At 46.6% G+C, this 15,706-nt stretch overlaps 1 protein-coding gene across 4 annotated transcripts in view; it reads right to left on the bottom strand.

Annotated features, from left to right (window-relative positions):
- bnc2 (basonuclin 2) overlaps positions 1–15,706 on the bottom strand; it is a 166,704-nt gene that overhangs the window by 30,986 nt on the left and 120,012 nt on the right. For all 4 annotated transcript variants that reach the window (XM_052085116.1, XM_052085118.1, XM_052085115.1 and 1 more), the window contains 2 exons: positions 12,589–12,691; positions 10,382–10,617 (listed from right to left, as the gene is read on the bottom strand). In XM_052085116.1, the coding sequence (XP_051941076.1) occupies positions 10,382–10,617; positions 12,589–12,691 (339 nt within the window). The remainder of the gene's footprint in view (positions 1–10,381; positions 10,618–12,588; positions 12,692–15,706) is intronic.

Genomic DNA, 15,706 nt, shown 5'->3' with positions numbered 1-15,706 from the left:
CTGCCAGCGACAGCTCGCCTTGCCCGGTGGTCCCCGCTCCCAGACACTTAGCCATTTAACAAGACAGTCGTTGCGGGGACCGAGCCAAAAAGTGTACGCACGGAGCTGGTCGGCACATTGCGTCCCCACCTCTCCCATTCCACGTACATTTTTTTTTTTTTTAACAAGAGTCTTACTGGCACGCACTTAGCGCTGCGTGAGTCGGTGCGTGTGTGCACTGGGTACCCGTTTATTCATTTATTACGACTATTAGGCCCCTTTTCTTTCCCCTTCTCCCTCCTCCTTCACTCCGGCAAAATCACGCTAATAAACAATCGGGGCGGCGCCACGCTGCGATGTCCGTAATGGCCTCCCAATTAGCAACTCCAAACACAGAGAGCGGCCTGCCTTTTTTTTTTTTCGGCACTCATCTGCACAAAGCCGCATGAATTGATTCCATTTGCACGCCACTTAATGCGCTGATTGTTTATTGGCATGGTAGGGCTTGGAAAAAAAAGCCAAACAAAAGAGAAATTGTCTTTTTTGAGTCGCAGGGCCGGGGCGCACCGTTGGATGTCGGATAAATTCGACTGTGCAAGTCGAAGCCAGACTAAGACTCGAAAGATCGGAACCGTGGGCGGCCCAGTAGTCCAGTGGTTAGCACGTCGGCTTCACAGTGCAGAGGTACCGGGTTCGATTCCAGCTCCGGCCTCCCTGTGTGGAGTTTGCATGTTCTCCCCGGGCCTGCGTGGGTTTTCTCCGGGTGCTCCGGTTTCCTCCCACATTCCAAAAACATGCGTGGCAGGCTGATTGAACGCTCTAAATTGTCCCTAGGTGTGAGTGTGAGCGCGGATGGTTGTTCGTCTCTGTGTGCCCTGCGATTGGCTGGCAACCAATTCAGGGTGTCCCCTGCCTACTGCCCGAAGACAGCTGGGATAGGCTCCAGCACCCCCCGCGACCCTAGTGAGGATCAAGCAGCTCGGACGATGGATCGGAGCCGTGCCATGTTCAGAGTGACATTAGCGTATGTGCCAAGGAGCAAATCTTTGCAACTGTCAAGTTCTTGAAATGTCATCTTTTTGCCATGATAGTGCAGCTTCCTTCATTTCTTGCACTTGACAAGTTAGTTCTTTTAGTCATTTTGCATTTGCCGAATTATATTTGGACCGCTGAGACAAAGTAGAAAGGTTTCAAAGCGGCCCAAGTCAATCTCCAGACCTAAACCCCATAGAGGATGCATTGAACTGTAAACGGGGGTGACAGAGGGGAGTAACCCTCAAGGGACTCAAGTGAAAGCTTGTTGCCATGATTGCAAAGGCAGTTGAGAGGAAACGTTCACACTGACAGTCCCACACACAAAACAAATGACGGTAACGGTTGAAATGCATTCCTGTTTTGAGTCGTGCAGACTTTTTCTCTCTTGTATCTGCTGCAATACTTTTGTTGCCGCTGCCCCGATACTAGGGAGCGGACACCCTGGTTAGTCAACCGCAAGGTGATTGCGAATCAAAAGGAAGGAGCTTGGGGGGTGGGGGGTTAAACGCCGTCTGTTGCATACATTATGTTGGGATTCGATGGTGAGTTCCAGCAGGTGGACCCCACTGGGGGTCATTTTCACCTTTTTAACCTGAGTTGCCTGCTGACCTGCTTGGGGGGGGCGGGGGGATACAGCCGCCAAATGTGTTCCATGGCAAAATGAGTGTGTGAGGTCCTCCGATGTGTGTGTCACACTCGTCTGCCTGTCTCACTTCCTTTGCAGGCTTGCCTTCCCCGCTGCCTTTTATGAGCGAGAGCTTCTCCGGCTTCTCACCTCGGGACACACTCGAGTGTCTAAATGTTTCCACTTGTGGGGGTGGGGGGGCACTCATTCGCTTACGCTGTGGGATGACTGCCCGCCAAAACGTAACCAGCCCACAGACAAGTAATGAATCGATGATTCGGTGTGTGTGCGTCTAGGCGGACCGTGTCTGCAAAATGTCAAGTTCATGTACTGCGCACTTGTGGTTGAAACTGTTTTTGTTTTTAAATGATCATAATATCGCGATCGGTGTTTTTCAACGTGCGGCGCTCGCACCACCAGGGGTACTCGGGCTCCCCCTAGTGGTGCCCATATGATGCAATGGCCTATTGAAGTTCAGTTGTATTCAACTTTTAAATTCAGTACTGCATTTAATCTGAATGATTATTTTTGAAACTCCTTCTTGGGTACAGTATTTACCTTTTACGTCAATCTATTCAATTTTTTGCGGGGGGGGGGGGGGGTTCTGCCCTGTTCATGGAAAAAAACGTTTCCATTTTTTAAATCACTTCTACACAGACAGGCTATTCGCGAGCCCCATACCTGTAAAGAGTTTTTTGGGGGGGGCGGGGGGGGGCATCGATTGACTGTATATCACAACTTTGTCGTGTTTTGCGTATTTTGAAGTCTTTCATGTAAAATTTGGACAGAAATTGTCTTCGTCTTGTCGGACTCCAACGACAGGAATACAACCCGTCTTGTTTTAGCACGCCCGTGTTGTAATGTTATTTAACGCTCATTTTCATCCTACTTGAAGAGTCGATTCTTTTTGGGGGTGGTCCTTGGTATAAAAAGTTGGAGAACACTAACTTAGACTGACAGTATATAGCACCTAGTGCTTTTCTTTGGGGGGGGGGGGGGGGGGTGTGAGGTTGTATTGATCACAATGGTTCACTGCTCTCACCAGACCGCCACTCCATTTCCAGACTGTTTAATATCATTTGTGTTTGCCCCCCACCCCACCCCACCCCACCCCATCCGTGTGGCTCCCAAATTCCCTCCAAAGACCACAGCAGGAAGCCGTTTTGTTTTCTTTGATGGTATCGATCACGATGGTTCACTCCTCGCATCAGACCGCCACTCCATTTCCACGCGGCTGAAAATCATTTGTCTTGTGCCGATCACCGCGGATGCCAAATGCCTGCGAAAAACCACACCAGAACATTTTTTTGTTCCTTTTCGCTGTGGTATCGATTACATTGGTCCATTTCTCGCACCAGACTGCTCTTCCATTTCCGGCCTGTTTTATATCACTTTGTGCTAACCCGATTCCCGTGGGTCCCAATTTTCTAGGAAAAAAAAAAACCACACCGGTGATTTGCGCCACACTCCCTAACAATTCTGCGTGACAATCAATCCAGGGCCAGAACCTCTCGTGCGGATCGATACCCCGCCTTGCTGCCGGACCTGTGCCCCGCACTGCGTCATTAGCGTCGCTGACCTTGAAGTAAAATTCAATTTCCCTGGACGCCTGAAAAAAAAAAAAAAAAAGCCACCACCGGATTCCGGGAGCCATTTTCAGTTTGCGGCACAGGATATTACAGCTTAAGGAATTCCGTTTGAGGCGGTAATTATATCCGAGCCCTTTTGTGAGGTAAATAAAAGTTCCTGAAACGCGGGCGGGATGCTTCTCGGTTTCAATTAGGGCGTCTTTGAGAGACTTCTCGCGGGACACTTGTGCAGCATCGACGTGAGGATGTCTCATGATAGCGATCAGTGTAACGGCGTCGGACGACAAAAGGGACGGGCCCCATTAATACTGCCTTGAATCCTTTTTTTTTTCTTTTTTTTCCCTACTCCAATCATGATATGTCGGCACAAGTTAAGATAAGAGCAGCTGAAGCTTTGGTGGCCCCACTTGGGGACTGAGACTGGAACTTGCTTGTCGTCAGAATCAAAGTGAATGTCGGAGTGGCGGCGAGGGCCATGAGAAAGCGATGCTACCGGCTCGGCGGATAAAGCTGTAGGATTGGCAACTGCACTTTGAAGTCAGTTATCAGGGGGGATTTGGCATTGGGGGGTGGGAGTGAGGGTCTAAAACACTGTGTGTGTGTGTGCGTGTGTGTGTGTGTGTGTCTTTGGAGGACAGGGGTGACAATCCCCAAGGGCTCACATTTCTACACAAAGAGGTGAATTCAGTTTGAAATTCCTTTATCCGGTTCAAAAATGATTAAACGAGAATGTGAGTGTATTCACATGACTCCGGCCACTCGATTCCGGTTTCCGACAGGTGATGTCATACTTTTTTTTTTTCCAAAAGACTGTATGTTAAATAAACGTAAAACATTCCCCGCATCGCATGTCAACTTGCCCATTTGCGCATACGTTTGGCCATGAAATATTCACGCGCTTGAAATCCGACCGTATCGCAGCCGCCTCCAGTTCGAGGCGAGCGTGAAATATGCATGTCGTTGCCACAGGCGTGTAAATGCCTGCGTTTAATGGATTTCTTAATTGTTTAAGTGTCTCTTAAGGAGTCGTCTCCCAACATCGTGAACTTCATCACATCCTTCTCCGAACACATCCTTTGTGTCGTCAGTTCTGGCCGCACTGTGTACGTGATGGTTCCAAACGATCAAGAGCGGATGAGCTCAGTGGCAGGGAAAACCGTGTTGCACTGAGAATCAGCAATGAATACGTTTTTGTAGTCGCTGCAACTCGTTTCCCCAGCCAAACTTTAATCTAGCGAAGCAAAGGCCTCCACTTCCTGTTCCTGTTTGCCAGACATGATGGATGGTCCCGAGGTGGAATTGGACTTGGACCGCTTTTGACGCTTAACGTGAATGTGAATAACTACGATGATGAGTCCTTTAGATGATAGCGGGTTTCGTGTTCGCAGCTCGCACATTCCTGCACGCTTTCTGGCCGCCGGGTTCCGCAAATCCGGCTCAGATGGGATTGCAACTGGCCTGCTTCGAGAGCGCGAACGCAGCGCTGCCTGGTATTGTCCTGAAATCTCGGTTCTTTACTTGGAGAATCTGGATTCATATTGAGAAGATCACGAGGTACTTAAAGCCATTCTGTGGCAAGTTATGTGTCTGATAGGCTGCATTAACACTGCTTGTTTCAAGTGACACAATTCAGATCAAATTCATTTTTTTTTTTGGTCTATGGTGAGACAGTTGGAAAGAGGGGTGAAATGAGTCCTTGAATAATTCGAGTTCCTTGATTTTAAATATGGTTGAGGAGTTTATATTTATTTGTTTATTGATTGGGACGTCGCGTAGAGAAACAATACAGTCAAGCAAGGCAGCAATCGTTCATGCTATTTGAAATTTTAATTTCAACATAAAATTAGTCCATATGAAACAATGATACTTTTATTTTGATGTTGTTCCTGGCAGCGTTATGGCCAATTTGACTTGTCTTCCGGACCACGGCGCCTCAATTGGTCGGACTCTGTGACCGGAGTTAGCGGTTCAACGCTAGCCGCTAAGAGAACGCCTGCGAAGCAGCCGGGCAAGAGCCGTCAGACTTCTTCTCAAAAGTAATTTAAAATTCGATCATGACTCTGCACACTTGGATGGATGCTAACATGTTGACACCGTTGCAATTCTTATAGGTCCATTTTTATCAAAACAAAACGTGTTATTTTCATTTCTGCATTCATAATTGTTCTTTATCTAAGATTTTTCAAAAAAAATCTGAATAATCGATTTCTCAATAGAATTTTTAGTAGAATATCCGAATACCAAAATAATCGAGAGCATCCCGATAGATATCAAAGCAAACAAATGAATTCCGGTTCAGTTACAAAAGGTTACGCTGACTTTTTAAAATATATATTCAAGCATATTTCCTACATGTCACAGTAAGTATTGCACCTCAGGCTTGGTGTTGATCCAAATTAGGATTGGTTCAGGCCTTGGCAGAGGTCTCAAGCCCAGTTGTTGGCCAGGCCTCGCTGACTCTATGGTCCGATTCCTCCGAATCCAATATCGGGGGACTTATTCCCCGAATTCCTGCATACCATGTAACCTGCTCGTAACCTCGTCGCTCCAGCTTGAATTCATTTGGGGCTCAGGTTCGGGATCGCCAGGCGCTGAGGATTTGGCGTGCGGCAGCGTTTCGGCGGGGGGAGTGTGTGTGTGTGTGTGGGGGGGGGTGCCTAGTGGCGGATTTGCGAGCTGTGAGAAAAGTGACTGTCTGCCTGATATCGCCATGCCGGCGCATCAGCTGTCCGGCGTTGATCGTTTTTAAAAGTGGTTAGCGAATGACATACTGCTTATCTGTTATCTAGAATCACATCCCTTTTTTTTTTGGGGGGGGGGCTCTAATTCTTATTTGTAAGTCAATAGAAATGCGTCTGTGGGGGGAAGAATCACCTTGATGAAGTACTGGCGGGCTAACAAAGCGTGCAAGCCTTCCAGCGAAAACTGGAGGTTGACCTTGCTGCCCAAATCATAACCATATGAACGCAAGAATTTCCACCTGAAGAGGACGCGCACTCTCACTCTCTCCCATCCATCTCCCGGGGTGAGGCATTAAGCAGTGATAACAGAAAACAGGTTACAAGGGGAAGGGGGCGGGGGGGGGGGGCAATGGAGAGCTGTGGGGAGGCGAGCAGAGTGGCGTCCGCAAGATGTCGTGAACGGGATGACCGAAAATGGAAGTTTTAGGCCAATCGCTTTTGCTTCTGCTGTAATGCGACTTTCTCTGAAGATTTCTGTCCAAAGAACAAGATCAGCCAGGATTTACGTTGCGGGCCCAATTCGAATTGAAAGCCCTTTTTTCCCCTCATTCTTAAGGAGACGCCTCACTGTATGTTCTGAACTCCTGTTCGATTAGTTTTTTTTTCAATATTGACCCTTTCAGGGACAGCGGTTACCACAGTGGACAGGTTATCATCTTCTCAGGTTACAGGGTGCATGAAAGAGTTCAAAAAATTAATATCCCTTGTTGTTGTTTTTGTGGGCGGGTGCCGAACCCCATTTTTAACAGGACTTATTTTTGTTGTTATTATGTGCTTCAGGGCTTAGTTCCTTAGGAGAGTTTACTGTACAACGTCTGGATTTCTCTTGCACTGCCAATGCGTGTAATTACATCAACCGCATTCATGTCCTATGCATGTACAATTTTTTTTTTTCCGTTCCTTTGGAGTCTGCATGTGTGAGTTAATGGTTAGTAGACACCCTCGTGTGGAGGCATGCAGCAGTGAGTGTTGGCGGGCCAGAGTGATTCTGCGGCCGTGTGCGCCTGATAGTTTGAATAAGCATTCCTCCGGGTGTGTGTGCAATTAGGGTTAGGACTTTGTGTGTGTGTGTGTGTGTGTGTACGTGTGTGTACACAGTGTGTGCACGCAGAGCTGGGAGTTGTTAGCGGTTCCATCTGGGTCTCCTGGAAGCCGTGCGGAGTCAGGAAAACCGCATCTCATAAAAAGCGGAGGCAGCCCAATGTTCTACAAGGACAGAACATTACTGGGAATGTCGCTCAGGAAAAGCCTGGGACCCGGGCCCGCATGCCGACTCCTCTCCGCTCTACTCGGGCTCCGTTCCACTCGCCTCCTTGCCTCCCGCGCATCTTATTTTTCACCGGGTGAGGGATTAGGAAGAGGAAGACATAATAGAGAGTGTGGGAGACAGAGCGGAGGGGGAAACGCTGATGACATTCCCATCTGTGCGCAGCCAACGGTGGAGGGGAGCGGCGACAGACTGTGGCCTAAGAGTGGGATGGGGGTCAGGGGGGTGGCTTAAAGCGGTGGGGGGGGGGGGGGGGAATTGGCATGTTGGCCCGTGAAAACAAGCATGACAGTAGGATGACAAGGATGAAGAGTTGAGAGATGGAGTGTCGTGGTGGCGGTGCCAAAGTGAAGGGCATCGTTCCCAAGTTGTCCCGATTTGAACTGCTGGGACGCCCTCCCTGACATATGCAAATGTATGAAGAAAAAAAAAAAGAAGCAGAAACAAGACATTACACGCACTGTTTTCCACTCATCACATCTGAGCGGAACCGCTCGAAACTGCATGCGGACCGTGCAGACTTGAACTGAATGATCCAACGGGATGGATGGAGACATACTGTAGTTCTAGGATGGCCAACTAAATGATGGAGGGGGCCGCAGTTTTTCATCAGCGCTACCGGGGGGGCATCAAGCACTTTTGAACCACACGGATGACAAAATGACCTTTAAAAGGGGATAGAAATGAATAAGTAAATAAAAAAGGCCTGCAAATAGTGAAAATGCCTTTGAAAAGCATTGGGAAATAAAGGGGAGGAGCATTTAGTTTTGACACCTCCCACCCCTCCAACATTCTTCAAAAATACGTTTTTCCACAGAAAAATGTCCTCACCCCCCCCCCCCCCACCCCCCAAAAAAACAATTTTAAATCTTGAAAAATGATTTGGCACGTGTTTTGATTTCCCCTCCACAGAAAAAAATGTTTTGCCAAAACAAATGGTTGTGCAAATTAGAAACATGTTGAAAAAAAATTTGTTTTGGGGGGTGTTGCGTGGGGAATTCATTGAGGGCCCACAGCCCGCCAAGTTGACTGATAGATTCTCAAGTAAAAAAAAAAAAACAATTATCTTACAGAATATATATTTCAGATAGAATTTCCCCCTCCCCCCACAAAAAACAGGGGAAACAAACTCGACCAATTGGGTTGTGTCGAACACAAAAACAATCAATGAATCCTTTGAAAACCATATTTGTGACGCCCAGAACCAATTTTGATGCAGTATATTGTGTCAAATGTTGTTTTTTGTTGTCGTACTAGCCATTGTTTTTTCCTCATTCGTAATATGTCACTGAATGAATATGAAATGAGATGACCAGAGTATGAAAATTATGATCATCCCAATTCATGTGTCACTGCAAAGACAGTGTGCACTTGACTGAACAAAATCATACGCCCCCCCCCCCCCAAAAAAAGGCAATCATTTATTTTAATGGTTATTGATGCCGCGGGTAATTCCTCCTCCTTTCCAAATCAAACTTCCATCCACCGGAGTCATTAATGCTATTGATTAACTTCTGCACTATGAGCAGCCTATTACAAAGGTAAATTGCCGAGTGTTACGCATATTTGGTCACACCGCCGTCCGTCCGTCCGTCTGTCTTGTCTGTTTACTTTTTGTTCTGCTGCAGGCGAGGTACGCCGTGCTTAATTTCTCCAGTAAATTACCGGCTAAAAGGCCGTGGTGGCGCGCGCTATTACTTAGACGCCAACAATAAGGGTTCATTGCAGCGCCGGTGGTGCTAATAATAATTATAAATTCATGTCAGAGTCGCATCATTGCAGCACTTCCACCCTCGTGTGTAATCATTTGTAGGCACGACTTAAACAATGAAAGAACCGTTCTTAAACAATGTTATTATAATGTTATAACACCGTTGTAAGCACTAAAGAAGCGCTTTTGAGCAAAACTGAGGAACTATTGCCACACTTGCAGTCTCTCAATTGTTAGTTGTGGGCACTGCATGGAGTTTGTTTGCAATATCCTTTCACTAAAGGCAAGTCAAAATATTAGGAACAGCGCTAGATATGATCCAGTGCAGTGGCGTGCCACTGCAAACTACAAGCACTAAAGTAAGTGTGTGTGTGCGTGCACACACAGGAGTGGATCTGCAAGTGCTTTAAGTCACAGAAGCAGTTTCCGTGCACATACTGTGCCCCCCGCCCCGCCCAAGTCCCCCTGACACCCCTCAATAATACCCCCCCACCCCTGTCCTCCTCTCCCGCCATGCTGTTCCACTTACACTCTTGGAATAGTGCACCCCACTTGCATACTGATAAGCACATGTGAACACGACACGTACTCGCACACAGTAAGAAAACCACATGCACATGTTCGCTCGCTGCACACTAATTCATTCAGGAACACTTTGGGTTTCAGCACCAGAACCCTTTTGTGCAATTAGAGAGGAAGAAGGGGGAGTGTGTTTGCTGGCATGACATTTTTCTTTTCTCTTTTTTTTTTTGGTTTTGTTTTTCCGACCTCTTTTCCCCTCTTCTCGAGTGATCGCCAAGGGGAACATAGTGGAAGTGTGATGGGATAAAAAGTGGCCCATGACTGTGGCCTAAAATACGTTTAGGGGACCACGATGTTTTTTTTTTTTGTGGACCATTTCAAGAAAATAGTGGAAAATTGTAACGTGTGTGTGTTTGCGCGTATGTACACATAAAAAACAAGCAAACCAACAAGACAATGGTTGAGCGGGGTGGGCAAACTTTGAGCATGAGGGCCAAGTTTTGGCCCAATGACCTGACCCAGATGGTTTTAAGTTTTATTTGCTGACGAAACGCTGACGAAAATCCCAAATTTGCTCCGTTTGCAAGCATTCGCTGCTCAGTGAGATACCAACTTAAATGCGATTTTCCGCCATCTTGGTGCCAAGCTTCAATCAGGCAAAAGTGGTACTTTGGCACCATCGTCTGGCATCTTGGTGCCGTGGAACTAATGCTAGGAACGACCGTATAAAGAAGTGTGTTGAGGAGCTTCATAATTAGCTTTGATAAAACGAATTATTATCATCTTTCGAGGGGACGTCAATTACAGGGCACTTGATAATATAAATGCTTGGCAGGCCACATTAAAGAATGCGCCATTGCCATCGGACCGTACTTTGCCCCCAACCCTGGTTTTGGCGGGCCGGTCTCTGACCTGCAGTATGTAGCCCCGCACGTAGTCCCGCAGGGTCCAGCCCAGGCCATGCAGGATGTGCAGCACCTCCTCCTGCTTGAGCACGGAGAAGAGGCGGTCCAGCAGGATCTTGAGCCGTACAGGCACCGCCTGCGTACCGTACAGCATCAGGCTGCTGATGTCGAACACCACATTCGACTGCACGATCTCCACCTGCGTCGGGTGGTACAGGTGCTGCGTGCTCAGCTTGTCCAGGGCTGTACATACACACCACACACACAAAATAATAACAAATGAAAAATAACTGACTGAGTCATCAGGTTTTATCTCATCGAAAGTTCTCCACTGGCCGGGGGAGTCTATTTACTGACCCGCAAATGGGGCGAGACCTTGATTTGTACATGAGTGGAATTTTTTTTGTACAATATAGTCGGGTCAAGGCAAAAAGAAAAGAACTGCGCACCACTAACCAGCATTCCAAAAATATGCACGCTTGGTTCATTGAAGACTCTTAAGTGTCGCATCGGATACATATCAGATTGATATCCACATTCAAAAGAGGCCAAGCTGTGGAAAAAAAACAACTGAATTCTGGTATTCAGATGCATTGTTGCTAAAGATTGGAACTAACCTGCAGTATAATCGTGCTCTTGAAGTGACGGGTAACAAAACGGCCAAACAAATAAATCAATCGATTCCAAATCCACATAGCAATGTAGTAGAAAGTAACTTTCACATTGTAAAGGATGCAAAGAATGTTGTCATCAAAATATTTCTACCTCCTCCCGCCTCACCCCTCGGTCATTCTTAACTGTGGCACCCATGTGTGATGTTTTTTTTTTTTAAATGTCACTTGGCGTCATGCTTTGACCGCCTGTTCCGTTCACATTCGTGTCTGTAACGTGAACGAGTACATGCCAAGATCGAATTTAACGATAAAACTCCCAATTGGATATCACACCCGACAGTATAAACATAGCCTCCGTATTCTTCCTTAACTTGACCCCATGAGCAGCAATCTTAAATTTCTTCAGCATATGCAACATCTAATGTGTACTCCACATCGATTTTCTTTGAAAAAAAGTCCTTCTCGCTCCATTATGTTGTTCTTGCCTTCGGGGGGAAAAAAAGCACAACAAATTGCAACAAGGTTTTGGGTGCATGGAGCCTGACAAGCGTAAATCGGGGAAAACCAAAACCCTAAGCGAGTTTGCGACCTCAGTCAACTCTTCCTCTGGTCGATCTGTCCTCTCTCCTCTCCTTCCTGCTGCCCCCACCAACCCCCCTCTCGTCCCTCCTCTCACCCTTCCTTCCCCCTCCGCGCCTGTCTGGGTGACACCTGGCCCGGTCTCGCTTTCTCTGATCCCGGGACCAGGGGCCTCGCCTGACGACGCCTCGCCGCCAGACACGAACGTAATAAAAAATGAAGAAGTGCTTGTCAGAGTGGCTGCCAATGCTGACATGAAATGAAAAGTTGAGGGAGGGCTGGAAGGGGGGGGGGGGCGCCAAGGGATGGGAGGGGGGAAACGGACGCCTGACACTTCAACCGGGAGAGGCTGGGAAATATTCGCCCAGGTCCTTATGTTGATTCACCCAGAGAGCCCCACGGCCCCGCTATGGTGAGCCAAACAGGTGTTTTCTTTTATCCGGCTTTCTTCCACGCCTTTTTCTCTTTGTACTTTTGGGTTCTTTGTTTTTTTTTCTTTTATTACACCTGTGTGAAGTGCTAAAGTGCGGCTTTTGGGGATCATCCAATATGCGAAAACAAAGCTTACCAGAAGAATGCAGGCAAACGTTTTTGTGACAATTGTGCGTTTTCATGTACCTAATGTCCCCTTTTTCTTCTTTGCCTCGCGGCAGTTAAAGTTGCGAGTTGGCATTATACTTTTGTCATGAAAGTTAACGCTGGTTAATTTATTTTCACACTTGCATGAAAGTTACGAGTTTTAAAATGCTATAAAATGTTGACTTTTCCCAATACTCTCAAGTAAAAGAACAAGAGTTTTATTGATTTTTAGGCTTTAAAAAAAATCATGAATGACTTCATTTTACATTTGATTGACAGGACGAATTTTGAATGTTCGGCGTTATCTTTGGCTTTTCTCGACAGTTATTTAAAATGGAGAGGAATTGGTGAGTTTTCATTAGCGGTCAGCTCAAAGGTTTCACTGTCAGTTTTTGAAAGTCCATTACTGGTTTGTGCACAAAGTGAATATAAATGAACTTACCGTGAGCTACCCAGCCATGTTTGCAGTGGTCGCATGTGCGCAAGTGAATCTTGCCCGGCTGGAAGCACTCACACGTGCAGTTGACCAGCGTGCAGCGAATGGCCTGCAGGGGGCACAAACAAATCCGAATGATTACAAGAAACATTCATTTGAGGTTGACGTTGTCGGGATTGAAAAGAGTTCTCCATCGAAACAAAAAGAAATCTCCTCCATGCAACGATCCGCATGCGTGCTGTAAATATGCTGAAGTTCAATAATTTATGGGAGCACTTTACTGTGCTGATTGCTGTCATTTCTGCTTGCGTTCCCACATGTCGACAATCTCACATTGTACTTCAGACAATCAAGCTAACGTGCATGTTTTGTCATTAAAACCCCACAAATATGAACTGTGACACAGTTGCGCTAAACACGACTTGGTGCTGTTCTGTGACAACAAATTCTTACTCAATTAATACCGGAATATTTTTATAATTCTAATAGGAGACAGCAAGCATACACAACTATAAATGATTCATTTAAATGGCGATCGTTGAAATCCCAGCTTATGCTAACTAGCGCTAGGTACTGACAGAGCTAGCACTTTCTGGTCAAACAGACATTTTTTTTAGATTTCTTGGGAACAAAGTTTCTGCTTCGGTTGTTCATTTGAGTATCTTCCTGTATATTTATGGCCTTGAAATGTTTTTATATGCTTATTTGCTGGAATTAAGCATTCATCATTTCTGGAGAAATTCCATGTAAATGCTGAATGGAAATACAGTCAAACCTGGGTTTTTGAATGTCTCTATTATTGACCATATCAGATTTCGACCAGAAAACTCGAGATATTTACGCCTCAGGTTACGAACGAAAACCGGTTTTCGACCAAACTGAGCAAAGTTGAATACGCTTTCTTACACGAACGAGGAAGTGACGCTTCCTCGTGTATCGTTCATTGTCAGCAGATGTGTTTGTTGTGATTTACGCAAATCTGACTTTTGTTGTTGTTATTTCTGCGTAGTGTATTAGCCCCTAATCATGGGCGAATAAAATAGTTTCGGATTTCGAACAAATTGCTTTTCGAACAGCCTTCTGGAACGGATTATGGTCAAAAACCGACATAGGACTGTATATGGAAGCGTGTGGAATTACGATGACTGATGTGGAATGATATTAAATGATGATTACGGCACATTTCTGACTCACGAACAAATCTGTGTTACAGCCATTCCCGCCATAGGAATGGAATGCTGCCGCAAACTGATCAGACATTCGGCATATGCGTTTTGCAGCCCGCCTCTTTTCATCAGCAGAATCTCGCCGGTCTTGTGAGTGGCTCACGCTTATCAGAATCTTTACGAATTTATGGTCTGCGGCTGTGAGAATCATGCAAGTCGCAGAATGGTGGCGGGTCATAGTCCAGCGTCTGCACAATCTGACCATCTGGGTTTCACAATGTCCCGGATTGGTCGATCAGAGCGGATCAGGAGGAAGACCGACCTTTAGGTTGCACATATCTCGTAGTTCAGCACTTTTATGCACGTTCTGCTTAGACAACATGAACAACTTGGAAGGATTGGACGGATATTGTCCAATGCTGGATGTGAAAACTGCTACTTTCCACCATATCGACACAGTTAGACAGATGTGACCATTTTTAACATCTTCGGTAAAGCGAGGGCCGCATTGGCATTTCAATGTTTGCTGTCATTTATTTGCTGGTGTCTCTTGCCAAGATGCTATCGTCTTATTCTTGAGTTGGGAACTTGATACATTGAGTTCAGTGGGAAAATGTTACAATGAATCAACTTGGAACATGAAGGCATTGCCTCAAATATACGGTTCACGCAGTGAGCAAATTGCTGCCTTTTGCTAATTAGCGTCATGTGCGGCGGGCCCAACGGTAGCGGAGGCGGCAGCAGATGCAAACAAACAAATGGAAATATCAAGCGCACCTCCGCTGTTTACGAGCCGGCGTCTGACAGCTGACGAGATAGTTAAGGGGCGTCTAATATGGCAATTAGAGCGTGGCATTATCTGCGGGGCTGCCGCTGTGACAAGGCGCCCCTCTCATCACGGACTTATTACGCCAGCTAGCAGCAAGCGCTCATATCTGGGCCATTAAGCAGACTGCGGCATTAAGACACATTAAAGCAGCGACAGGCAGTAAGGGCAGAATAAAACAACGGGCGCAGGCGGAGGGGATGCGCTCTTGTATTATTTTTTTGTTTTCGATTGACTCCCACTTGGAGCTAGCAAGAGATGTGAAAGGCTTCGCGATTCAAGAATGACAGAGGAAGAAGTTGAAAGAATACAAATTGATTACAAGGCTCTTAATAAGGAAGCGACCGTGCAGATGCGTCCAACCCGGCCATCAGAAACATCTGTGTTTGCTTTAACAGACGAAACAAGAGAGACAAAAAGAATAACCCCCCCCCCACACACACACACACACTTCCCACCCCCACACCCCTTGTACAAGTCTCAGTGCGACCGAATGGGTCTGTTTTGTGCTTGGCCCGCGTTATAAACTGGCCCGGCTTTGGTCAGGGACGAGTACCGGGCCCGGATCCCACCACCCCCCTCGCGCATATTTGTCACAGAAGGCTGGGGGGAAGGGGGAGAAGCTTGTGTTATCAGAGGCCTGGCCAGAAATGTGGCATTAGTCACTATGTTAGCGTCTCGCCAGGGTTTCCTCTTTGGCTCGCAGCAAGTAGACGAACATGGGATAAAGGACAGGACAGCAGAAGGGGGGGTGGCTGTGTTTTTTATGACCAATGGTATGGCTCATATTCAGTGTTTTTTGTTTTTGATTTTTTTTTAGTTTGCATTGTCAAGCATGCCAAAATAACCAACCCATACTAGACGACTTTGCATCAAACTTTAGTTGGGGTACCGGTCACAGTCATGCAGGTTAGGTCAGGTGGGTTCTGTGGTTTCTTTGTGGGGGTCATAAAATATTGAGTTGAGTTTAGCTCACTTGTATATATTGTTCGCGAGGAGGGTCCCCAAATATCACACTGGTACTGTACGACGCTTTGACATCCTTACCGAATGACTTTCAAGCAATCTTTGGATGGCGTACGAGTCGCATTAGCATTAGCTACATTTTGACATACTACCACTTACAGTAGAG

This window comes from Hippocampus zosterae, chromosome 13, assembly GCF_025434085.1.
Source record: "Hippocampus zosterae strain Florida chromosome 13, ASM2543408v3, whole genome shotgun sequence".
NCBI lineage: Eukaryota > Metazoa > Chordata > Actinopteri > Syngnathiformes > Syngnathidae > Hippocampus > Hippocampus zosterae.
The sequence above is the reverse complement of the archived record's forward strand: the minus strand, read 5'-3'. Positions and strand labels throughout refer to the sequence as shown.